Here is a 20,946-nt window from a genome sequence, read left to right on the forward strand (position 1 = left end):
TAAAATAATGATATAATCAGTTCAGAGCAATAGGAAGAAACAGAAAACACTGGTCTACAAATGTTATAGAGCTCAATGAAAATGCAAGTTTAGTGTCTTGTCTCATCAGGTCCAGCAGAAACTGGATATTATTTTAGTAAAAATTAAACTGTTATTACACTATTGGTGTTTGAAACCTTAAAACATAATTTGGATTTTCCTAGATGAAAATAATGTAAAAATTCTCTAATTACTAGAAAAAATTTATACATGTAACAAAATAACAGAATTAATAGAGAAATAACTAAAAGATAAATTCAAATCACATGCATCAAGCTGCTAATCATAGTATGGTTACATTTATGTCACTTCAAGGAAAGTTGAAATATTTAATTTGCACCTAATTCAGTTCAGTCGCTCAGTCGTGTCTGACTCTTTGCGACCCTATGAACTGCAGCACACCAGGCTTCCCTGTCCATCACCAACTCCCGAAGCTTGCTCAAACTCAAGTTGGTGATGCCATCCAACCATCACATCCTCTGTCGTCCCCTTCTCCTCCTGCCTTCAATCTTTCCCAGCATCAGGGTCTTTTCTAGTGAGTGTCAGGTGGCCAAACTATTGGAGCTTCAGCATCAGCATCAGTCCTTCCAGTGAATTTTCAGGGCTGAATTCCTTTAGGATTGACTGGTAGGAAGTCCTTACAGTCCAAGGGACTCACAGGAGTCTCCTCTAACACCACAGTTCAAAAGCATCAAGTCTTCAGTACTCAGCTTTCTTTATGGACCAACTCTCACTTCCATATATGCACCTTGTAATAACTCCCAAAACAAGGCAAGCATGAGTTCTAGGAGTAGTTAGTTTAACTTTGTTCTTTTTAAAAAAGATTCTCATATCAGTTATGTATTATAAAATGACTGTGGCAGATAAAACAGATGGATCCTTTTTGCAGACCTTTTATGCAGACCAGAGGAGAAAAAATTTCAGCAAGAAATTATATGGCTGTATAATTGAATAGGGAAGAATTAAAGCAGATTATGGGAAAGGCTTTAGATAATGGTATTGAAAACCACATGAAAATGCAAGGGGCAGTCAACACAAAAACCAGAATCTTTTAAATTTTACAAGATTTGGATTTCTGTTCTGGGTGTGTAGGTTTACTCTATGTGTGACACTCAGTCTGAAGAAGACTGCAAGGATGACGCGATAGGAATGGGCCCCTGGTGCTCAGATGGTCAAATGTGGTAAATTGTCCTGGGGATCCCCCACGAGCTGAAGTTCAGATGGTGACCTGGACTTGTCCATGTCTTAGAAGTGATGAGAAGTATAAACGTTTCCATTTTCAAGAGTCTAGTGATGAGAGGTAGGCAAGGACATTCCATTGTCCCCTAACTTAGCTGAAAAACAAACAGTAATATTTCTAGATGGCCCCTTAGGACAATCTGCAATGCTGAGGATGCCTAAAAGGTAGATATGGCAAAAGAGCCCCCATCTCTCTCTGTCTGTACCAGAGCCCACATTCCCCTTATGGATGGGGTAAGCGCTGCTGTGAAGGGGAAGCTCAAGGACCATAGGTAATCACAGGTTAAATAATACTGCCTGCAGGAGTTACTTCTTGAGGTGATCTTTGAGGTCTCGTGACTTACTATACTACAATGAAATGTCTTTTTGCACTCTGTATTGGGGCTATGTCCCTTATGTGTTTTCTGTAGGGACGATCTAAAATAACCCAGGAAGCCTATAAAATACTCAATGCTTGTTTTTTTATTACCTGTAATCCCCTCTACTCTTCATTGCTGTTTGGTGTGATGAAAATGTAGGTTTGTGGTTTGTGTGCTCAGACACTTTCATGTGTAAAGCCATAATCTGTACAGATTTAGAGATAACACACTGGGAAAGGTAGAGCTTTTCTATTTCTGTTTAAAGTGCTACTGTTACCCTAAAAGGTTGTTTTATTAGTTTTTCACCCATCCCCTTTGCATGAAATCATAACTACAGATAGGACCACATAGGTTTACCTTTACTTTTGTGAACACAGAAACTAATGGCTCAATAATTTACAAACGTCAAGTAAGGGACTCTACATGAAGACATTTAGAAAGCAAATGAAGACTTTCTAGATGGGGGGAAGGGAGCTTTGGCGGAAAGAGATTTTTTTTTTCTTCTTTAAAAAGATTGTCCTGGAGAAAGAAATGGCAACCCACTCTAGTATTCTTGCCTGGGAAATCCCATGGACACAGGAGGCTCCTGGGCTACAGTCCATGGGGTTGCAAAGAGTCAGACATGGATTAGTGACTGAACAACAAACAAAAAGATTGTTGTATCATAGGAACCATGGCAAAATATGTATGATCAGTTTGTTCCTGCCAAAATGGTTTAAAATGCAATTCTTGATTCCTTTTTTGTCCTGAATCATCAGTGTAAACTTGTGTCTACTTTAGGAGAGAGCAAGGAAGAGAGGACATTTCGGAACTGGATGAATTCCTTGGGAGTCAACCCATATATCAATCATTTGTACAGGTAAATATTTTATGTGTTTTAGCTTTCTGGGCCAGAGTCTAACTTTTCTAGTTTCAAAATGTAGGTGTGTTTACATGAGAATATTTTGTAAAAATCTCAAAAGTTTTAGCCAACATTGAGTTTCAGAATCCTGAGGATTGGCAATACACTGGATTTTAATAGAAAAGTATTATTTGAAAAGATAATATTATGATGTTATTAGTTATAATTTTTGATGATATAAATAATTTAGTAAAGATAATTCATCTGGCTTTTTTATAATTGCTAACCAGGAAAATAATAAATTATTTCAAGTTTAACAGAAGAACAGTAATATTAATTGCTCTTATTTTATTAGTGTTCATCATTATAATTCACATTCTATTTATTTTTGCCCCAAACTTCAATTATCCCATAATTTGTTCTGAATACTTTTTTCTAATTTGTAGAAATAACTTTGTTTCCCTTAGTACTTGGTTTGTTTTATTCTTTTCTGTTTAAAATGACAACACATTATTAACATTGGTAGGATTAAGAAAATATTTTACTGAGCCATTTCCTGTGCTCCCCAGTAGGGCAAATAAGGTGTCTTTCTAGGTGTAGATGAGAGGAAACCATCCTTCTCCATTATAAGATCTACCTGAGCATGCCTAAAAATGCAAAAGAACTCAGCTCCAGTTAACTGTATATTTTTCTAATTAATTAAACCTATTAATAATTTACACATCAAGGAAACTTCTTAATGAACAATAACTGCTTTTATTTAAATATGAATTGAAGACTAATACCACAAAAGACTATGTTCACTGGATGAGATTTATGGTGTAGTTATTTCTTGGTGTATATTCAAAATAGTCTTTAAAATCAGTATTGCCTGGTTGTGGTAACTTGCTTTGACGTGATAGACTTAAATTTCATAAAGTCTTCAATAGGAGAGTGTGAATTCCAATTGGATGATAAGAGACACATGTCTTTTAGACTGGAACTTCTCAGAGTAGTGGCCTTGTGAAGAGCTCTAATACTGGAGGCAAAGAGGGGTGCTAATTAAGCTTGTTCTTCTAAAGGGGTAGCAGTTTAATAAGACTGCAAACTCTGTTACCTTCTGTATCTTTCTAAGTGTGATATCTCACTGAAAATCCTTGATTCAGAAACCTCAGGTGAAATATTACTTTTCTGAACCTACTAAATATTGCCACAATTAAAATACATAATTCAGAGATTCTCAATTTTCCTCTTGTGATATACTTGTTATTGATGTAAATATATAATATGATACTGCTTTATCATTACTTTTGTACTTATAATAAATAAATAAATTTTCTTCTAAAAAAATAGGTTAGATCTTTATGGACTCATTTGAAAGAATGTCTACAGTATATAACTGAGAGAACATAATGATATAATAGGACTACTATATCTCATTTTTATTTTAAAGTTGAATATATACGTATATGTATTTGAATTTTTTAAAAATCTAGAGGGATTAAAACCAAACTCTATACAACCTAGAGAAGAGGGTTAAGGTAGTGAGGAGACTTAGTTTTCATGTTAGTAACATAAATATGGTTTTGGAGGGGTTTTCTTTGTTTTACAATAAACATGTATTTTCTTTTTAAATTAAGAAGGACATTTAAAACTAGGAGATTAGAATTTTTTGAGACTTCATGGTAGCTTCATAAATGTGGTTGACAGTGGAGAATAACTGACCAAATTTTTTTAGCTAAAGATGATTATTTTTATTTAGTTCCTGAACTGCTAGTATAGGGTTTCCAGGTATAGGTAATTTTTGGAGGGGTAAGGGAAGTTCAGAAAATTCTCAAAAATCACCTTAAAAAGAACCATCAGGATATAGAAAAACAAGAATCAGAGGTTTAGCTGGCACCAGAACTAGATGTCCATAAATTTGTGTCTGGGTCATATTCCTAAACCAACCCCTAAGTGATTAGCTCCCCACTTGCAGCATACCAAACCCAACCTAAACCAAAGCAAAAGAATCATTTAAATTGTTTTTAACTGAAAATTCTCTCCTGTCAAGTTATTAATATATTTTAAGAATTACTAGCCCTAGACTTTTTCTATGACAGGTTGGTTCTAGAACACATTGGGAAATAATTTCAACTCTCTGGGCCTCAGTTTCCCTAATTGCAAAACATGAGTATTAATACCACACTACATAGAAATAAGAATGAATTCCTTTAAAGAACAAAAAAATTCATGAAATGAGATTTCAGAATCTATACAACTACTTCAATGATTTACTTTTCATACAACTTTCTCCATGTGCTGATAGATGACTTAGCTCTTGATTACCTTCATCAAAAAAGGACTCTTCTTTTAAGACATGAGGACTTTCTCTCTCCTTCACTCAGTGTAGGGCACAGCCCCCTGCATGGCCATATGGTATGTGCTCAGAGATGCAAAGTAACTTTCATATGAACCTCAGCAAAACAGAGCTCAATGAACAAGCTGTTGAGGGAGAAAACTCATGTAATTCAGCATGGAGCTAGCAATTTAAAAATCAGTCACTGTTGTTTTATGTCCTTACCATACGGAATTGAAAACAGATTCAATAGATAGATGTACTCTGGGTGCCTCAGGAGAACATGTTTGCCTGAATCCCAAGTAGTAGTATTTTTACTTCAGTAACTCCTACTTTCTCCTAAATTCCTTCCTCTTAACCCTCACTGTTTGACATGAACAGCTTCCTACTGAGTAGCTATTGGTGATTTTTATATAATTATTTTTTAAAGTTTTAAAAATCATAACATAAGTAATAGATGAACTCATTCTCATGGTACAAGCTTCAGGAAGCATGTAAGTATGTAGAACAACAAAACACCATGATAATCCCATCTTACCCATCTCATGTTCCTTTTTTTCCTGCCCAGAGGTAATGGCTAGGAATAGAGGTATTTAAATACTACTAACTCTGAATATATTTTTAATATTTTAGATTAAAAGATTAAAATGCATTCATATAGTTAAAATACATTTAATAATATCTTAAATAGAAATATTTTAAAATAATATTTTAAATAAATAACTGCCTCTTGCTTTTTTAAACTTAGTGTGTTGTATAAAGCTTTCATGTTAGTTCATAGAGATCTACCTTGTTCCATCTTATGGTGGTTCAGGAGTCCAGGGTAAGGTTAATTTACTCAACAGCCCCTACTGTCAGGCATTTAAGTTGTCTCTAAATTTATAAATACCATGGGAGTGAATATCCTTGTACGTGTATCTTTGTACATGTTTATGAAAAAAATTTGGACAGATTCCTAGATTACAAGTTCTGGGTCAAATGATCTATTCTGCCTGCCATTCTTTAAGCATTCAGTAGTCCCATTGTATGTTTATAGACAAAGCCCATCTCCAGTGTGCTTAGTAAAACCAGGTCATACTAACATTTCCTCGTCCTTCATTTTCTTTTCCTCTTGTCTTAGTGACCTTGCAGATGCGTTAGTCATCTTTCAGCTCTACGAAATGACCCGTGTGCCAGTTGACTGGAGCCATGTCAACAAACCTCCTTATCCTGCTCTTGGAGGGAACATGAAGAAGGTGAATGAAATAACGTCCATGGATCGGTTGTTATTGTTCTCATATAAAACAGAGGACTTGAGAGTTTCATAAAGCTTAGTAAATGTAATCTGTCCCCACAGATTCATCCCAAATCGTGTTATGCTTATTATCCTTAATACACGTGAGCTTTCATGTTTGGAAAGATAAAGCTAGTCCTCCAAGTCAGACACTTTGTATAACTACAACTTTAGCAAGTTGTAGTACTTAATATTCTTGGAGATGCATTATCCATGAATTCCTATTTTATAATCGCCAAAACTTGCCAGATATTTACTGGTTATTTGTTAATATTTTCAGTAGATATTAACTGATTACCTACAACCTGTACATACTGTACAATGCAGGATATAAAACAGAGCAAGTCATGGAGCTGGTCTTCAGGAAACCCTAAAGAAATTAGATAAGATATGTGTGCGTGCCTGCTAAGTTGTTTCAGTTGTGTCCAGCTCTTCGTGACCTCATGGACTGTAGCCCGCCAGGCTCCTCTGTCCATGGGATTCTCCAGGCAAGAATACTGCAGTGGTTTGCCATGCCCTCCTCCAGGGGACCTTCCCGACTCTGGGATTGAATTCATATCTCTCTCTTATATCTCCTGCACTGGCAAGCAGGTTCTTTACCACTAGCTCCACCTGCGAAGCTCAAGATATATGTGCAAATAACTATGATACAATGCAGTGTAGGCAAAAGTGAATATTATGAGTTCTAAGGAAGCCTTTGACAGATCACAACAAACTAGTAAATTCTTGAAGAGATGGGAATACCAGACCACTTGACCTGCCTCCTGAGAAATCTGTATGCAGGTCAAGAAGCAACAGTTAGAACTGGACATGGAACAACAAACTGGTTCCAAATTGGGAAAGGAGTACATCAAGGCTGTATATTTTCACCGTGCTTATTTAACTTATATGCACAGTAAATAATGAGAAATGCTGGTCTGGATGAAGCACAAGCTGGAATCAAGATTGCAGGGAGAAATATCAATAACCTCAGATATGCAGATCACACCACCCTTATGGCAGAAAGTGAAGAGGAACTAAGAGCCTCTTGATGAAAGTGAAAGAGGAGAGTTAAAAAAGTTGGCTTAAAGCCCAACATTCAGAAAACGAACATCATGGCATCTGGTCCCATCACTTCATGGGAAATAGATGGGGAAACAGTGGAAACAGTGTCAGACTTTACTTGGGGGGCTCCAAAATTGCTGCAGACGGTGATTGCAGCCATGAAATTAAAAGACACTCCTTGGAAGGAAAGTTATGACCAACCTAGATAGCATATTGAAAAGCAGAGACACTACTTTGCCAACAAAGGTCCATCTAGTCGAGGCTATGGTTTTTCCTGTGGTCATGTATGGATGTGAGAGTTGGACTGTGAAGAAAGCTGAGCGCCAAAGAATTGATGCTTTTGAACTGTGGTGTTGGAGAAGACTCTTGAGAGTCCCTTGGACTGCAAGGAGATCCAACCAGTCCATTCTGAAGAAGATCAACCCTGGGATTTCTTTGGAAGGAATGATGCTAAAGCTGAAACTCCAATACTTTGGCCACCTCATGCGAAGAGTTGACTCACTGGAAAAGACTCCGATGCTGGGAGGGATTGGGGGCAAGAGAAGGGGACAACAGAGGATAAGATGGCTGGATGGCATCACCAGCTCTATGGACATGAGTCTGAGTGAACTCCGGGAGTTGGTGATGGACAAGAAGGCCTAGCATGCTGCGATTCATGGGGTCACAAAGAGTTGGACACGACTGAGCAACTGAACTGAACTGAACTGTGAAGTTAGCCTGCAGTCTCATGAGTTAAAAATTATCTCTAGTGAAATATAATAATGGAACTATAACCATATTCCTTGATAGTAATCTAAATATTATAAAGATATTCAAATTCTTACAAATTGACTTATAAGTGGGAAATAATTCTAGTTAAAATTACAATAAATCTCCTTATGCATATGTGGGCATGTGTGTGCATTGTGGGATGGGATTATAAAAGTGATTTTAAAGTTCAACTGGAATAAGAAATAGGCCCCAATCATCAAGAACATTTTCTAGGAATGTTGAGGGAGAAGCTGTTAGCAAACATAAAAATCTTATGATAAAGCTAAAGTAATTGAAATAGTTTTAAATATGCATATAAAATAGTTTTATGCATATAAAAAATAATATGCATATAAAAATCAAATGGATTACAGTAGCCTAAAAACCTATCTTAAAATATAAGAACTTAATATATAACTAAATATATAACTTAATACTGCTTACTGAATCCAGTAGGGAGAGAAAGGATTATCCAAAATATGATGCTGGAACACCTGAGTAAATATTTTGTAGGGAAAAAGTACTTTTCACCATATATCACCCACCCAAATAAATTCCAGTGGAATAAAAGTGAAGACTTAAAGGCTTAAATGTAATAAATAAAACTTTAAGAAAATAAAAGTAAATTACATAAATTACAAATAAATAATTGATATAGATTACATATAAATTTAAAACTTCTTATGCAAAAATAAACACCAGAAACAAAACTTAAAAGTAAATAAAAATAATAAACTATGAAACATATTTGCAACAGAACAATAAATGGTTAATATCCGTAACATAAAAATAGTTTATACAAATCAATTACTATTACTGAAATTTTAATAGCAAAATGGGAGAGTAAACAATATGTGTGAACAATTCACAGAAAAAGAAATAATGATGGATAATGTACACATGAAAAAATTTTCACCCACGGTAAAGAAATGCAATTTAAGATAAAAAACAATTGGGAATTCCCTGGTGGTCCAGTGGTTAGGACCTGCTATGGCCTGAGTTCTATCCCTGGTTGGGAACTAAGATCCCACATGCAGCATGGTGTAACCAAAGAAAATAAAATGAAAGAAATGGATTGTATTACATCCAGCGTTAGAGGGAGTATTCATTTGTATAAACTTTTTAAAACAGTTCGGTAATATATATCAATAATCTTCCAAAAGTCCTTTTAATTGACCTATAATTTCACTTATTATCTGTCATTATTAGTTATCTTTTTTATATGTAATAATGTATATATGTAAATCCCAATCTCCTGATTTATCCCTCTTCCCGTTACCCCCTGGCAAAACTGTAAGTTTGTTTTGTACATCTGTGACTCTATTTCTGTTTTGTAGATAAGTTCATTTGTATTCTTTTTTTCAGATTCTTCATATAAGTGATATCATATGATGTGTCTTTCTCTGTCTGACTGACTTCACTCAGTATGACACACACACACAGACATGTGTTCAAAATGTACTTCTTCCTCTTGATCTCTAGACTGTGTATTTATAGACTTTGTAATTTTTTTTTAATCCTATTTTTGAAAGAAAGACAAGAAAGAAAGGCATCATAATATTAAAAGTAATTTTAAAAAAGTAATTAAATGGATAGTATAATTACAAGAGGTTTATATATATTCACATTTTTCAGTATTTCTAGTGGTTGGACTATCTGTGTTTTATATTTTATTTTATATGCCTGTAATTATCATGGAGTAAAATTCAGGAAATTTTGTTACCTAATTTCATATAAGTTTTTTAAATCAAAATTTCAGATGCAAAATGTAACTGGAAAACCAACTGAACCCTCATTGATTATACCTGGAGGTTTTTAATGTTAATTATATGATGCCACAAGTTAATCATATGTAGAATGTTCCCTTTCAACAAATACTAGCCATTTATAGAATGAAACACAAGTCCTGAAATAAGTTCAAGATATTTGAAAAGTAAAGAAGCAGTACTTTCATGATGCAGTGTCCAGGGACTTATTTTATGGACTTTGGGCATTCATCAGCAGATGTCACTTAGCTTCATTTGTGAAGTTCGTAAAACTGCACCACATAAATAGCCTTTCTTCACTGTTTCTTTGGTATTTCTTCTCCCTTGGAACTCTGTCTCCCATTATATAGTTTTTTTTCATTTTCAAATTATCTGAGCTTCACTTTTGAAATGCTTGGTAATCGTTTCTTCCATTAATTCTGTGAGACTGTATACTCTCCAGTATTTTCATGGTTTGTGTTCTTACCTTTCACAGGGTTTTAAACTTTTAGCCTGACAACTCTAGGCTCAGTTCCAAGGCTCAGTTCCAAGGCTCAGTTCTTGATCTAATGCTCTTAACGTTCTGTATTTACATTCTCAGGGAGCAGATCCTTTTTTAGAGTGTTAGTTTAGTTCAGTTCAGTTCAGTTGTTCAGTTGTGTCCGACTCTTTGCGACCCCATGAATTGCAGCACGCCAGGCCTCCCTGTCCCATCACCAACTCCCGGAGTTCACTCAAACTCACGTCCATCGAATCAGTGATGCCATCCAGCCATCTCATCCTCTGTCGTCCCCTTCTCCTGCCCCCAATCCCTCCCAGCATCAGAGTCTTTTCCAGTGAGTCAACTCTTCGCATGAGGTGGCCAAAGTACTGGAGTTTCAGCTTTAGCATCATTCCTTCCAAAGAAATCCCAGGGCTGATCTCCTTCAGAATGGACTGGTTGGATCTCCTTGCAGTCCAAGGGACTCTCAATAGAGTGTTAAGTACCACCAGAAACATGGCTTACTTCTAGGAACCTAACTTCTTACTCTTTCTCTAGTTTGGTACCTCTCTTCATCTTAGAACTATTTTGCCCAACTTAGAATCAAGTGTTGCCAAAAAGTAGAACTCATCTTTTCCCTTATGCCAGCATCCATTTTCATTTTCTCTTTCACTGCTCGTCCCATCAGCATCTTGGCCCTCTAAACTATTAACCCCGAGCTCTTTTCTCACCATCATTCTTATCAGGAATTTTACTCAAACTAACCATAAAATAGATAGCCCTTTGTTGAAATACATTTTACATGAGTAATTATTAGAGTTTGTTCGGAAATTCTCCTGTTGCAATGACTGGCAGTGGAAAACTTGTTTTTTTAAAAAAATCTTTTGCCCACACTTTGTAACATGTGGGATCTTATTACTATTTCCCTGGCCAGGGATCAAACCCATGCCTCCTGCATGGAGGTCCCACTGGACCACTAGGGAAGTACCCCAAATATGCTGGTTTTTCTCTCTTCTATCCACACTATTATATAAACAGAGCTCTGATGCTGTGTTCCATAAATAGGAATTCGTTTTTTCAGTTATGTGCATATTTCTATTTAGAAGCCTAAATCTATAATCCTGGGAAAGAGAAAGAATTTTGTAACATTATCTCCATGCATTAAAAAAAATGAATACATATCAAAGATTTGATTTAACTCACTAAGGGAGCAAGGCAGATATTACAACAGGTTCATAGTATCTTCTTACATTTTTATTTGTAACAAACTGACCTCTGGGAATTTGCATTCTGGTTTTTAAAGAACAGTACCCATTAATTTATACAAATTCTGTTATTGTGTAGTCCTTTTCTCACTCTTCCTGGAAACATTTTCTTCTCCTTAGAAAAAAAGTATATCTTTGTTTCTCAGGTTTACTTGTTTTGTAATTAGGTCTTAACTAACTTGGGAAAGAAAATTAGGAGAAATCAGTCATACTGTTTTTCTTAACTAAATGTTTGAAAGTGGAAGTGTTAGTCAGTGGTGTCTAATTCTTTGCGACCTCATGGACTACAGCACGCCAGCCTTCCCTGTCCTTCACTATCTTATGGAGTTTGCTCAAATCCATGTCCATTGAGTCAGTGATGCCATCCAAACATCTCATCCTTTGTTGCCCCTTTCTCCTCCTCCCCTCACTCTTTCGCAGCATCAGGCTCTTTTCTATGAGTCAGGTGGCCAAAGTACTACAGCTTCAAGTTCAGCATCAGTCCTTCCAGTGAATATTTGGGATTGATTTCCTTTAGGATTGACTGATTGGATCTCCTTGCAGTCCAAGGGACTTTCAAGAGTCTTCTCCAACACCATAGTTCAAAAGCATAAATTCTTTTGGTGCTCAGCCTTCTTTATGGTCCAACTCTCACATCTGTACATGACTACTGGAAAAACCATCAGTTTAGTTCAGTCGCTTAGCCGTGTCCGACTCTTTGCGACCCCATGGATTCCAGCATGCCAGGCCTCCCTGTCCATTTGACTATACGGACCTTTGTAAAGTAATGTCTTTGCTTTTCAAAATACTGTCTAAGTTTGTCATTGCCTTTCTTCCAAGGAGCAAATGTCTTTTAATTTCATGGCTGCAGTTACCATCTGCAGTTATTTTGGAGCCCAAGAAAATAAAGTCTGTTACTGTTTCCATTATTTCCCCATCTATTTGCCATGAAGTGATAGGACCAGATGCCATGATCTTTGTTTTTTGACTGTTGAGTTTTAAGCCAGCATTTTCACTCTCCTCTTTCACCTTCATCAAGAGGCTCTTTAGTTCTTCTTCACTTTCTGCCATTTAGGGTGGTGTCATCTGCATATCTGAGGTTATTGATATTTCTCCCTGCAATCTTGATTCCAGCTTGAGCTTCATCCAGCCCAGCATTTCACATGATGTACTCTATCACTTCATGGGAAATAGATGGGGAAACAGTAGAAACAGTGTCAGACTATTTTTGGGGGCTCCAAAATCACTGCAGATGGTGACTGCAGCCATGAAATTAAAAGACGCTTACTCCTGGAAGAAAAGTTATGACCAACCTAGATAGCATATTCAAAAGCAGAGACATTACTTTGCCAACAAAGGTCCGTCTAGTCAAGGCTATGGTTTTTCCTGTGGTCATGTATGGATGTGAGAGTTGGACTGTGAAGAAGGCTGAGCACTGAAGAATTGATGCTTTTGAACTGTGGTGTTGGAGAAGACTCTTGAGAGTCCCTTGGACTGCAAGGAGATCCAACCAGTCCATTCTGAAGGAGATAAACCCTGGGATTTCTTTCGAAGGAATGATCCTAAAGCTGAAGCTCCAGTACTTTGGACTCCTCATGCGAAGAGCTGACTCATTGGAAAAGACTCTGATGCTGGGAGAGATTGGGGGCAGGAGGAGACGGGGACGACAGAGCATGAGATGGCTGGATGGCATCATGGACTCGATGGACATGAGTCTGAGTGAACTCCGGGAGATGGTGATGGACAGGGAGGCCTGGCGTGCTGCGATTCATGGGGTCGCAAAGAGTCGGACACGACTGAGCAACTGAACTGACTGACTCTGCATATAAGTTAAATAAGCAGGGTGACAATATACAGCCCTGATGTACTCCTTTCCCAATTTTGAACCAGTTTGTTGTTTCATATCTGGTTCTAACTGTTGCTTCTTGACCTGCATACAGATTTCTCAGGAGGCAGGAAAGGTGATCTGGTATTCCCTTCTCTTTAAGAATTTTCCAGTTTTTTGTGATCCTAACAGTCAAAGGATTTAGCATAGTCAGTGACGCAGAGTTAGATGTTTCTCTGGAATTCTTTTGCTTTTTTGATGATCCAATAGATGTTGGCAATTTGATTTCTGGTTCCTCTTCCTTTTCTCAATCCAGCTTGTACATCTGGAAGTTCTCAGTTCATGTATTGTTGAAGTCTCACTTGAAGGATTTTGAGCATTACCTCGCTAGGTTGTGAAATGAGCACAATTGTGTGGCAGTCTGAACATTCTTTGGCATTGCCCTTCCTTGGGATTGGGCATATATATGTGCATACACATATGGGGCATATATATGTGTGTGTGTGTGTGTGTGTGTGTGTACACAAATGAGTGTATACATACGTACACACACTATATATATACATACACACAAATGAGTGTGTGTTCTTAGTACTAGATGACTGGAAATAATGAACTTCTGTAGAGGCTAGGATAGACAAAAACTTTTTAATTGTACTTTTATCACTGGAAAGAAGTCATTAGTTTACTTGGTGTTCATGCATCAGATTCTTACTATAGTGGACAGGGCTTCCCTGGTGGCTCAGATGGTAAAGAATGTCTGCAATGCAGGAGACCTGGGTTCGATCCCTGGCTTGGGAAAATCCCTTGGAGAAGAAAATGGCTACCCTCTCCTGTATTCCTGCCTGGGAAAGACAATGGACAAAGGAGCCTGGCAGGGTACAGTCTGTGGGGTCATAAGAGTAAGACATGCCTTAGTGATTAAACCACTACCATGCATCCGATTGTACACAGGACACTGTGCTGAGTCCTGGGCTGGGGTGGGGAGAATATGTACAGGTTTGTGCATTTTATAATTTTTTTCCTTTAAAAGGAGCTTATGTATGATTGGCAAAAGAAAGTTCATAAAATGCTAAGTAGAAGATGGTGCATAAGCATTATAAAATAACCATGATTGGAAGTTCAACAAAGGACGCAGATGATACAGTTAAGGTTAATCCTTTTTTGAAAATCATTGGCTACAGGCTTAATTTTAAAGGATGGGTGAGATCTAGATATAAAATATTAGAGATGAAGTTAGATTCTTAAACAATTTAACTGTTCACTAATTTTAAATGTAGACAAAATAACGCTGATTACCTCAATTGATGGAATACAGAAAACTAGGTTTAGAGTTTCAGATTTGCCACTAATTCACTGTGTAATCTTGGACAGTCAAGACTTTTAAGAGTAAGAGAGGATCTTCAAACTTTACAGCCAGTTGTTTCCTTACCTAGTTAACCCTTTGGTGCTCTGATATTTTCAGCTATAAAATGGAATAGTTATTTCCCTAATTTTCACTGGTTACTAGGATATGAAACTGTCATAAATTTTCAGTGTCATCACAATTATTTTTCAGATGACTGAACTAGGCTGGCCTATTCAAGAAATACATTAAAAATTTTGTCGTTATACCCAAACTTTTACTTACTACTTACAGATCGAAAACTGTAACTATGCAGTGGAACTTGGGAAGAATAAGGCCAAATTCTCCTTGGTTGGCATTGCTGGGCAGGACTTAAATGAAGGAAATTCAACACTTACTCTGGCATTGGTGTGGCAGCTGATGAGAAGGTAAAGACTGACTTGTTTGTGGCATCACTATCAGTTTCCTTCAACAAGTCATTTGAAGTAAAATTTTAGCTACTTTTGTAGAATAGCAAACACAGAAGAAATATACAATGCAAAATATATTGTTAATGATTTGTTGTTGACAATAAATTTTTTATAAGTTTACTTTGTTTTGAAAGTGACTCAATCTCTAAAACACAACTATTCTTATTTGATGCCTCTGAAAAACTGCTTAGTAAAGGGTTGTTTTAATTTTTTTAACATACCAGATAGTAGTTTTTGATTTTGATCTCGAAACTGAACTCTGTGACTTTGGAATCTACTAAGTGCAAATAACAGAGTAAAATTAGAAATATTTATTATAATTGAAATATTTCTTAAATATTCATCTAAATATTGATATAAATGATGTAAGAGTAAATTTCACCACTTTCAGCCTTAAATATATATCTTTTCTGTTACAGGTACACACTGAATGTGTTATCGGATCTTGGAGAGGGTGAAAAAGTAAATGATGCAATTATCATTGAATGGGTCAATCAGACTCTTAAAAGTGCAAACAAAAATACTTTCATTTCCAGCTTCAAGGTAATCAAAAGCTCTTTTGAAATTTGGGAGGGGTAAGAAAGTACATTTAGGAAAGAATTTTTATTGGGGATTACACTGACTTAGGTTTTGTTAACACACCCAGTTGATGAACTTAGGCATACTGATTATTTGGGATGTGTAAACCAGAAATATTCAATTTGAATTCATATATTTTGACTGGTTATCCTATTGAATATAAATGCAGGTTAACATTATTGGACTCTAGTAATATAATGTTCAAGAAGAAATTGAGCCAAAAATCCAATTGTCAAAGAAAAAAGAAAGATAAGTAGCTATTGTTTAAATAGGACTGTAATGTTTTGTGCTCACTAGCAGCAGTCTCAGAACTGTATTGACATCATTTCCAAGGCATAACAGAGCCAGCCAAACCGATTCAAGTGGAAATTGAGAAAACCGGTAGGAAAAAAGAAATCAAATCTTGTCATCTGGCTTCATAATGGCACTTAACACTCACTTCCGAGCATTTGTGGATGATTCGTAAAGCACTCAGAATGTAGCCTGCACATACATACTGACTAATTTTCATGCATTTCCATTGTGTTTTGCTTTTGCATGCAAGCTGATAGTAGCTACAAATAAGCATGTCTGCTTTTTCACATCCATTCAGTGAGCCTTGTGTTTGTGATTTTATTGTATGTGAAAATTTAGCCTTCTTTTTTCTTTTTTTTTTTTTTAGTGACTTAAGAGTGCAAACAGATGAAACCCTAAGCTCACCCCAAAGTTATTTACCCATTTTCATTTTCTTCTTTGTTTTGCAATATGTTTGACAATATGGTAGAGCAGAAGAAATGTCAGAAATTGATAAATTCAATCTTCTGTTCTTTACCAAAAACTGAGCTGGATGTTGGCAGAGATGTTACCCAGTCCTAGTTCAACAGTGTTTCTTTCTTTTCCATCTTGTAAGGAACTAATTACATTGAGTTTTTATTGTTGCTGATATAAAAAGAAAAGAATTTTCAGGCCATGATTTGTCTTTATATAAAACACAACTTAAAATGTAAGGCAGGAAGGGGGATATATAAAACTCTCTAATTGACAGATACTCTTTAAAATTGTTATACTGAAATTAAATTCATTTGTACATTAATTTGTGAAAAATAATAAGCATATAGATCATTAAATATAATAGATAATATCTAGAAGCAAATTAATAAAACATTTTTGAGGTCTTAGCTATTATGTAACATTTTTAGGTAAAGAAAGGATGTAAGAAATTATTTCAGCTCTCAGAGTGTTTGCCATTTATTTGAAAGATAAAACTTGTATAATTGAGAAAGTAATACTACTACAGGGTAAACGTTAAAATCCAAAGATATAATACAACTAATACTATGGGAAAATCTAACTGATTTCCAAATGAATGGTCAGTTGAAGGGTAGATGGAGAAAGTTGGATTTTATTTGAGCATCAGAGATACAGGCAGGATTTGAATTCATGGAGAACAAGGCTTCCCAGGTGGTGCAGTGGTGAAGAATCTGCCTGCAGAGTTGGATGCGACCTAGCACACAGGCACCAAAGAACAAAAGGGTAATAATAAGCTAGAAGGGGGTCCACCTTGAATAAAGGTAAGTCTGAGAAGGTTAGGAGAAGTAGTTTGGATAGACAGAATGGTTCCTAAGTGATGTAGTGCAAGATATAGGCTGGGCCAAGACTGGAGCTGTTGCAGGAAGGCGGACCCCTTCTAGATAGGGCCGGAGAATGGGCTCTTGTCTAACACTTGTAAATGAATTGTCTGAGGAGACACATGTGCTGACAAAGCAAGAGATTTTACTGGGCAGCACCTGGGCAGAGAGTGTCAGGGAAAGGGAAACCAGGAGGACTGCTCTGCCACGTGGCTCTTGGTCTCAGGTTGTATGGTAATTGGGTTAGTTTCTGGATTGTCTTTGGCCTATCATTCTGACTTAGGGTCTTTCCTGGTGGTGCACACATCACTCAGCCAAGATGGATTCCAGAGAGGAGGATTCTGGGAGGTTGGTAGGACACATGGCATCTCCTTTTGACCTTTCCCAAATGCTTCCTGTTGTTGGTGGCTTGTTAGTTCCATGTTCGTTACCAGGACATCCTGTCATAAAATAACTCATGCAAATGGTTATTGTGGTGCCTGGCCAGGGTGGGCAGTTTCAGTCAATGTTTCCCCTAACAGAGAAATCTGGCTTTAAAGAGGATATTGATAAGGCAAGTAACATAAGCAAAGTATTTTAGAAATACTGTCCTGAAGGTAGGGAGTATGATAGGAGGAAGAGTCGTGTTAAGTGCAAGGAAGCTGTTGAGGCAGAACTCAAGGTAATACAGATCCTGGGTAGGGGTGGGAAATGGGCCCTGGGATCTGTAAGAACGGATGTGTGTCCGTGTGTGTTAATCAGTCATGTCCAACTTTTTGTGATCCCATGGACTATAGCCCACCAGGCTCCTCTGTCCATGGAATTCTCCAGACAAGAATACTGTAGTATTACTACAGTATTAATATATATTAGTATAAATATATATAGTATATATATATTATAATATACTAATAATCGTATATTAGTATAATACTGAGTGAGTAGCCATTCCCTTCTCCAGGGGATCTTCCCGACCTAGGGATCTAATCATGGTCTCCTGCACTGCAGGCAGATTCTTTTCTATCTATGCCACCAGGGAAGCCCAAGAATGGATAGTTACTTGCAAAAAAAACAGGGAGGATTTGGCTTCTTAACTTAGGGATGCACAGGAAGGAGAGGAGTTATTTAAACGGACAAGTTACTTAACTTTTCTAATACTCTTTTGCTTATAAAGTTGAGAGAATTAAAAGAAACAATAATGTGTTAGTACAGTGACACATAGGAGTCAGTCAATGATAATTATTATTGTTATTGGCTGACATACCACCTCCTTCTTTGTGAGGGAAAAAACACACTGGATGTTCGGGGCCTGGGTAATAAAAGTGGGGATGTCTGAGGTACAGCTGCTCTCTAAACAGGCCGTGAATTTAACAATCATTTTTCAACTTATTGAATTTGAGGTAATTCTCAGGAAATGAGTTGGGTTAAAAGAGATATTAAAACTAGATTTACAACTTGGTGATCAGTTGAACAGAAGAGATAGTTGAAAAATGGGAGCTTCCCTGATGGATCAGTGGGTAAAGACTCCATCTGCAATGAAGGAGACACAGGAGGCACGGGAGACCTGGGTTCAATTCCTGGGTTGGGAAGATTCCCTGGAGGAGGAAATGGCAACCCACTCTAGTATTCTTGCCTGCAAGGGTCACAAAGAGTTGGACATGACTGAGTGACACACACACACACACGCACACACGCACGCACGCATGCACGGCTTAAGAGAAAAGCGGATGTGAGACTATGTGTTTACTAGAACTGAGGTGGTAAAAACATATTGCAAAAGTGCTTGGCATTTATATATGTTTGATAATAAAACCTTTAGACAGAATATAAATAATTAAGAAATATAGCAGTGAATGCTAAAAAATAGCTGGGCTAGGGAGGTTTCTTCCAGTTTGGTGTGTTATATTTGAAAGCTATAATAAGTGGTACTAGTAAGAACCTATTAATCAAGGCAGTGTTGTACCCAGAAATTTTAGAAAAGACAAATTTACCCCTTTTAGTTGCAATGTTATTTTTCCTCACCAAGAAGATAAGGAGGTGGTATGTCAGCCAATAATGATAATCATAATTACCATTGATTGATTCCTATGTGTCACTATACTAACACATTATTGTTTCTTTTAATTCTCTCAACTCTATAAGCAAAAAAGTATTAGAAAAGTTAAATAACTTGTCCATTGTAATTGAATGTTAAGCAGAATAGCTGGATTTCACATCCAGATCTAACTGCAGGTTGAAAGCTAAGCTATGGTATTGTTCAGCCCTGCGTTTGACATAGGCTTAGCTACTTATTAGCTGTGTGACATACTGCTCATTAATTCTGTGACTATTCAAAGCTTCTTACTCTGTGTCAGATACTTTGCTAGGCTCTGTGGCTATAAAATGCCCTTAAAGAGCTCATTGTCCAGGAAAGGAGGCAAATAAGAAACCAGGAATCACAGTATGGGGTGTTAGTAACGCTATAGAAAACAGCTAAGACTAGGGAGCAGGTGAGAAGAGCCTGTGTTTTCTAGAAATCTTAATGCTTTATATTGCCATCTGGGTTACATCTCTTGATGAATAGGACTGAATTTACTTCTGGCTCACATTTAGTATCTATGTAACCTTGGGCAGGTTATAAATTCCTCTATGCCTGAGTTTTCCCATAATTAAAATGGAGGTATTAATAATACCAATCTTCTGGGTTTGTTGTCAAGCTAAATAAGTTACTATATGTAAACATCTTGGTCACACCTGGCACATATTAACGGCTCAATAAATGGGGCTTACTACACTACACGATTGGCACTGCTAATAATAACGGACATTATGGAGAGGTTTCCACTGAGTATTTTGGGAATTTTGGCAACCAAAACACTGTTTTTCCACTTTTATTTTAAAAAATGACAGGAGGAAAAATGGAATGGAATGTTCTAATAGTTCAGTTCAGTCGCTCAGTCGTGTCCGACTCTTTGTGACCCCATGAATCGCTGCACGCCAGGCCTCCCTGTCCATCACCAACTCCTGGAGTTTAGCCAAACTCATGTCCATCGAGTCAGTGATGCCATCCAGCCACCTCATCCTCTGTTGTCCCCTTCTCCTCCTGCCCCCAATCCCTCCCAGCATCAGTCTTTTCCAATGAGTCAACTCTTTGCATGAGGTGGCCAAAGTATTAGAGTTTAAGCTTTAGCATCAGTCCTTCCAATGAACACTGAGGGCTGATCTCCTTCAGAATGGACTGGTTTTATCCCCTTGCAGTCCAAGGGACTCTCAAGAGTCTTCTCCAACACCACAGTTCAAAAGCATCAATTCTTGTGTACCAAATTAAGAAATGTGTATCAAATTAACAAATTAATAATTTTCACTATCTTGAAAATCAAGCCAAACTAGACAAGTTGTCTATAAGATTCTGACATTCTTTTTGCTTAAGTAATTTCTATATGATTAACTTAAAGAACGTGAAAGAAAAATGATGAAAATGTATCTATATACTAAACTAAGGGTTTTACCATAAACCCTGCTCCTTTTGCAGTAAAATGTCTTTTACTGATCATATGCAAATCAGAGGAGTTGGAGGATAGGTCTGTTGGTTTTTTCTGGAAGCACGAAGATAAGGGATCCAATATAATCTTTAGAAACTTAAATTTTTCATTCAACTTAGTAAGTTTTTCACAAGGTGAATCATAAGGAAATAGGTGAGAAAATCCTTGTTTCCTAAGTCTAAGTTAAGAAATATCTAAAATACCACAAAAAGGTATAAACTTTCAGCTATAAGATGAATCTAGGGGAGGAAGGGAAGCGGGAGACAGAGGATGAGATGGTTGGATGGC

At 36.9% G+C, this 20,946-nt stretch overlaps 1 protein-coding gene across 1 annotated transcript in view; it reads left to right on the forward strand.

The window, feature by feature from the left end:
* PLS1 (plastin 1) overlaps positions 1 to 20,946 on the forward strand; it is a 127,921-nt gene that overhangs the window by 100,728 nt on the left and 6,247 nt on the right. The window contains exons 11-14 of the mRNA XM_040234168.1: positions 2,418 to 2,496; positions 5,916 to 6,030; positions 14,797 to 14,930; positions 15,392 to 15,515. Of these exons, the coding sequence (XP_040090102.1) occupies positions 2,418 to 2,496; positions 5,916 to 6,030; positions 14,797 to 14,930; positions 15,392 to 15,515 (452 nt within the window). The remainder of the gene's footprint in view (positions 1 to 2,417; positions 2,497 to 5,915; positions 6,031 to 14,796; positions 14,931 to 15,391; positions 15,516 to 20,946) is intronic.

This window comes from Oryx dammah, unplaced genomic scaffold (assembly GCF_014754425.2).
Source record: "Oryx dammah isolate SB20612 unplaced genomic scaffold, SCBI_Odam_1.1 HiC_scaffold_2, whole genome shotgun sequence".
Classification (NCBI taxonomy): Eukaryota; Metazoa; Chordata; class Mammalia; order Artiodactyla; family Bovidae; genus Oryx; species Oryx dammah.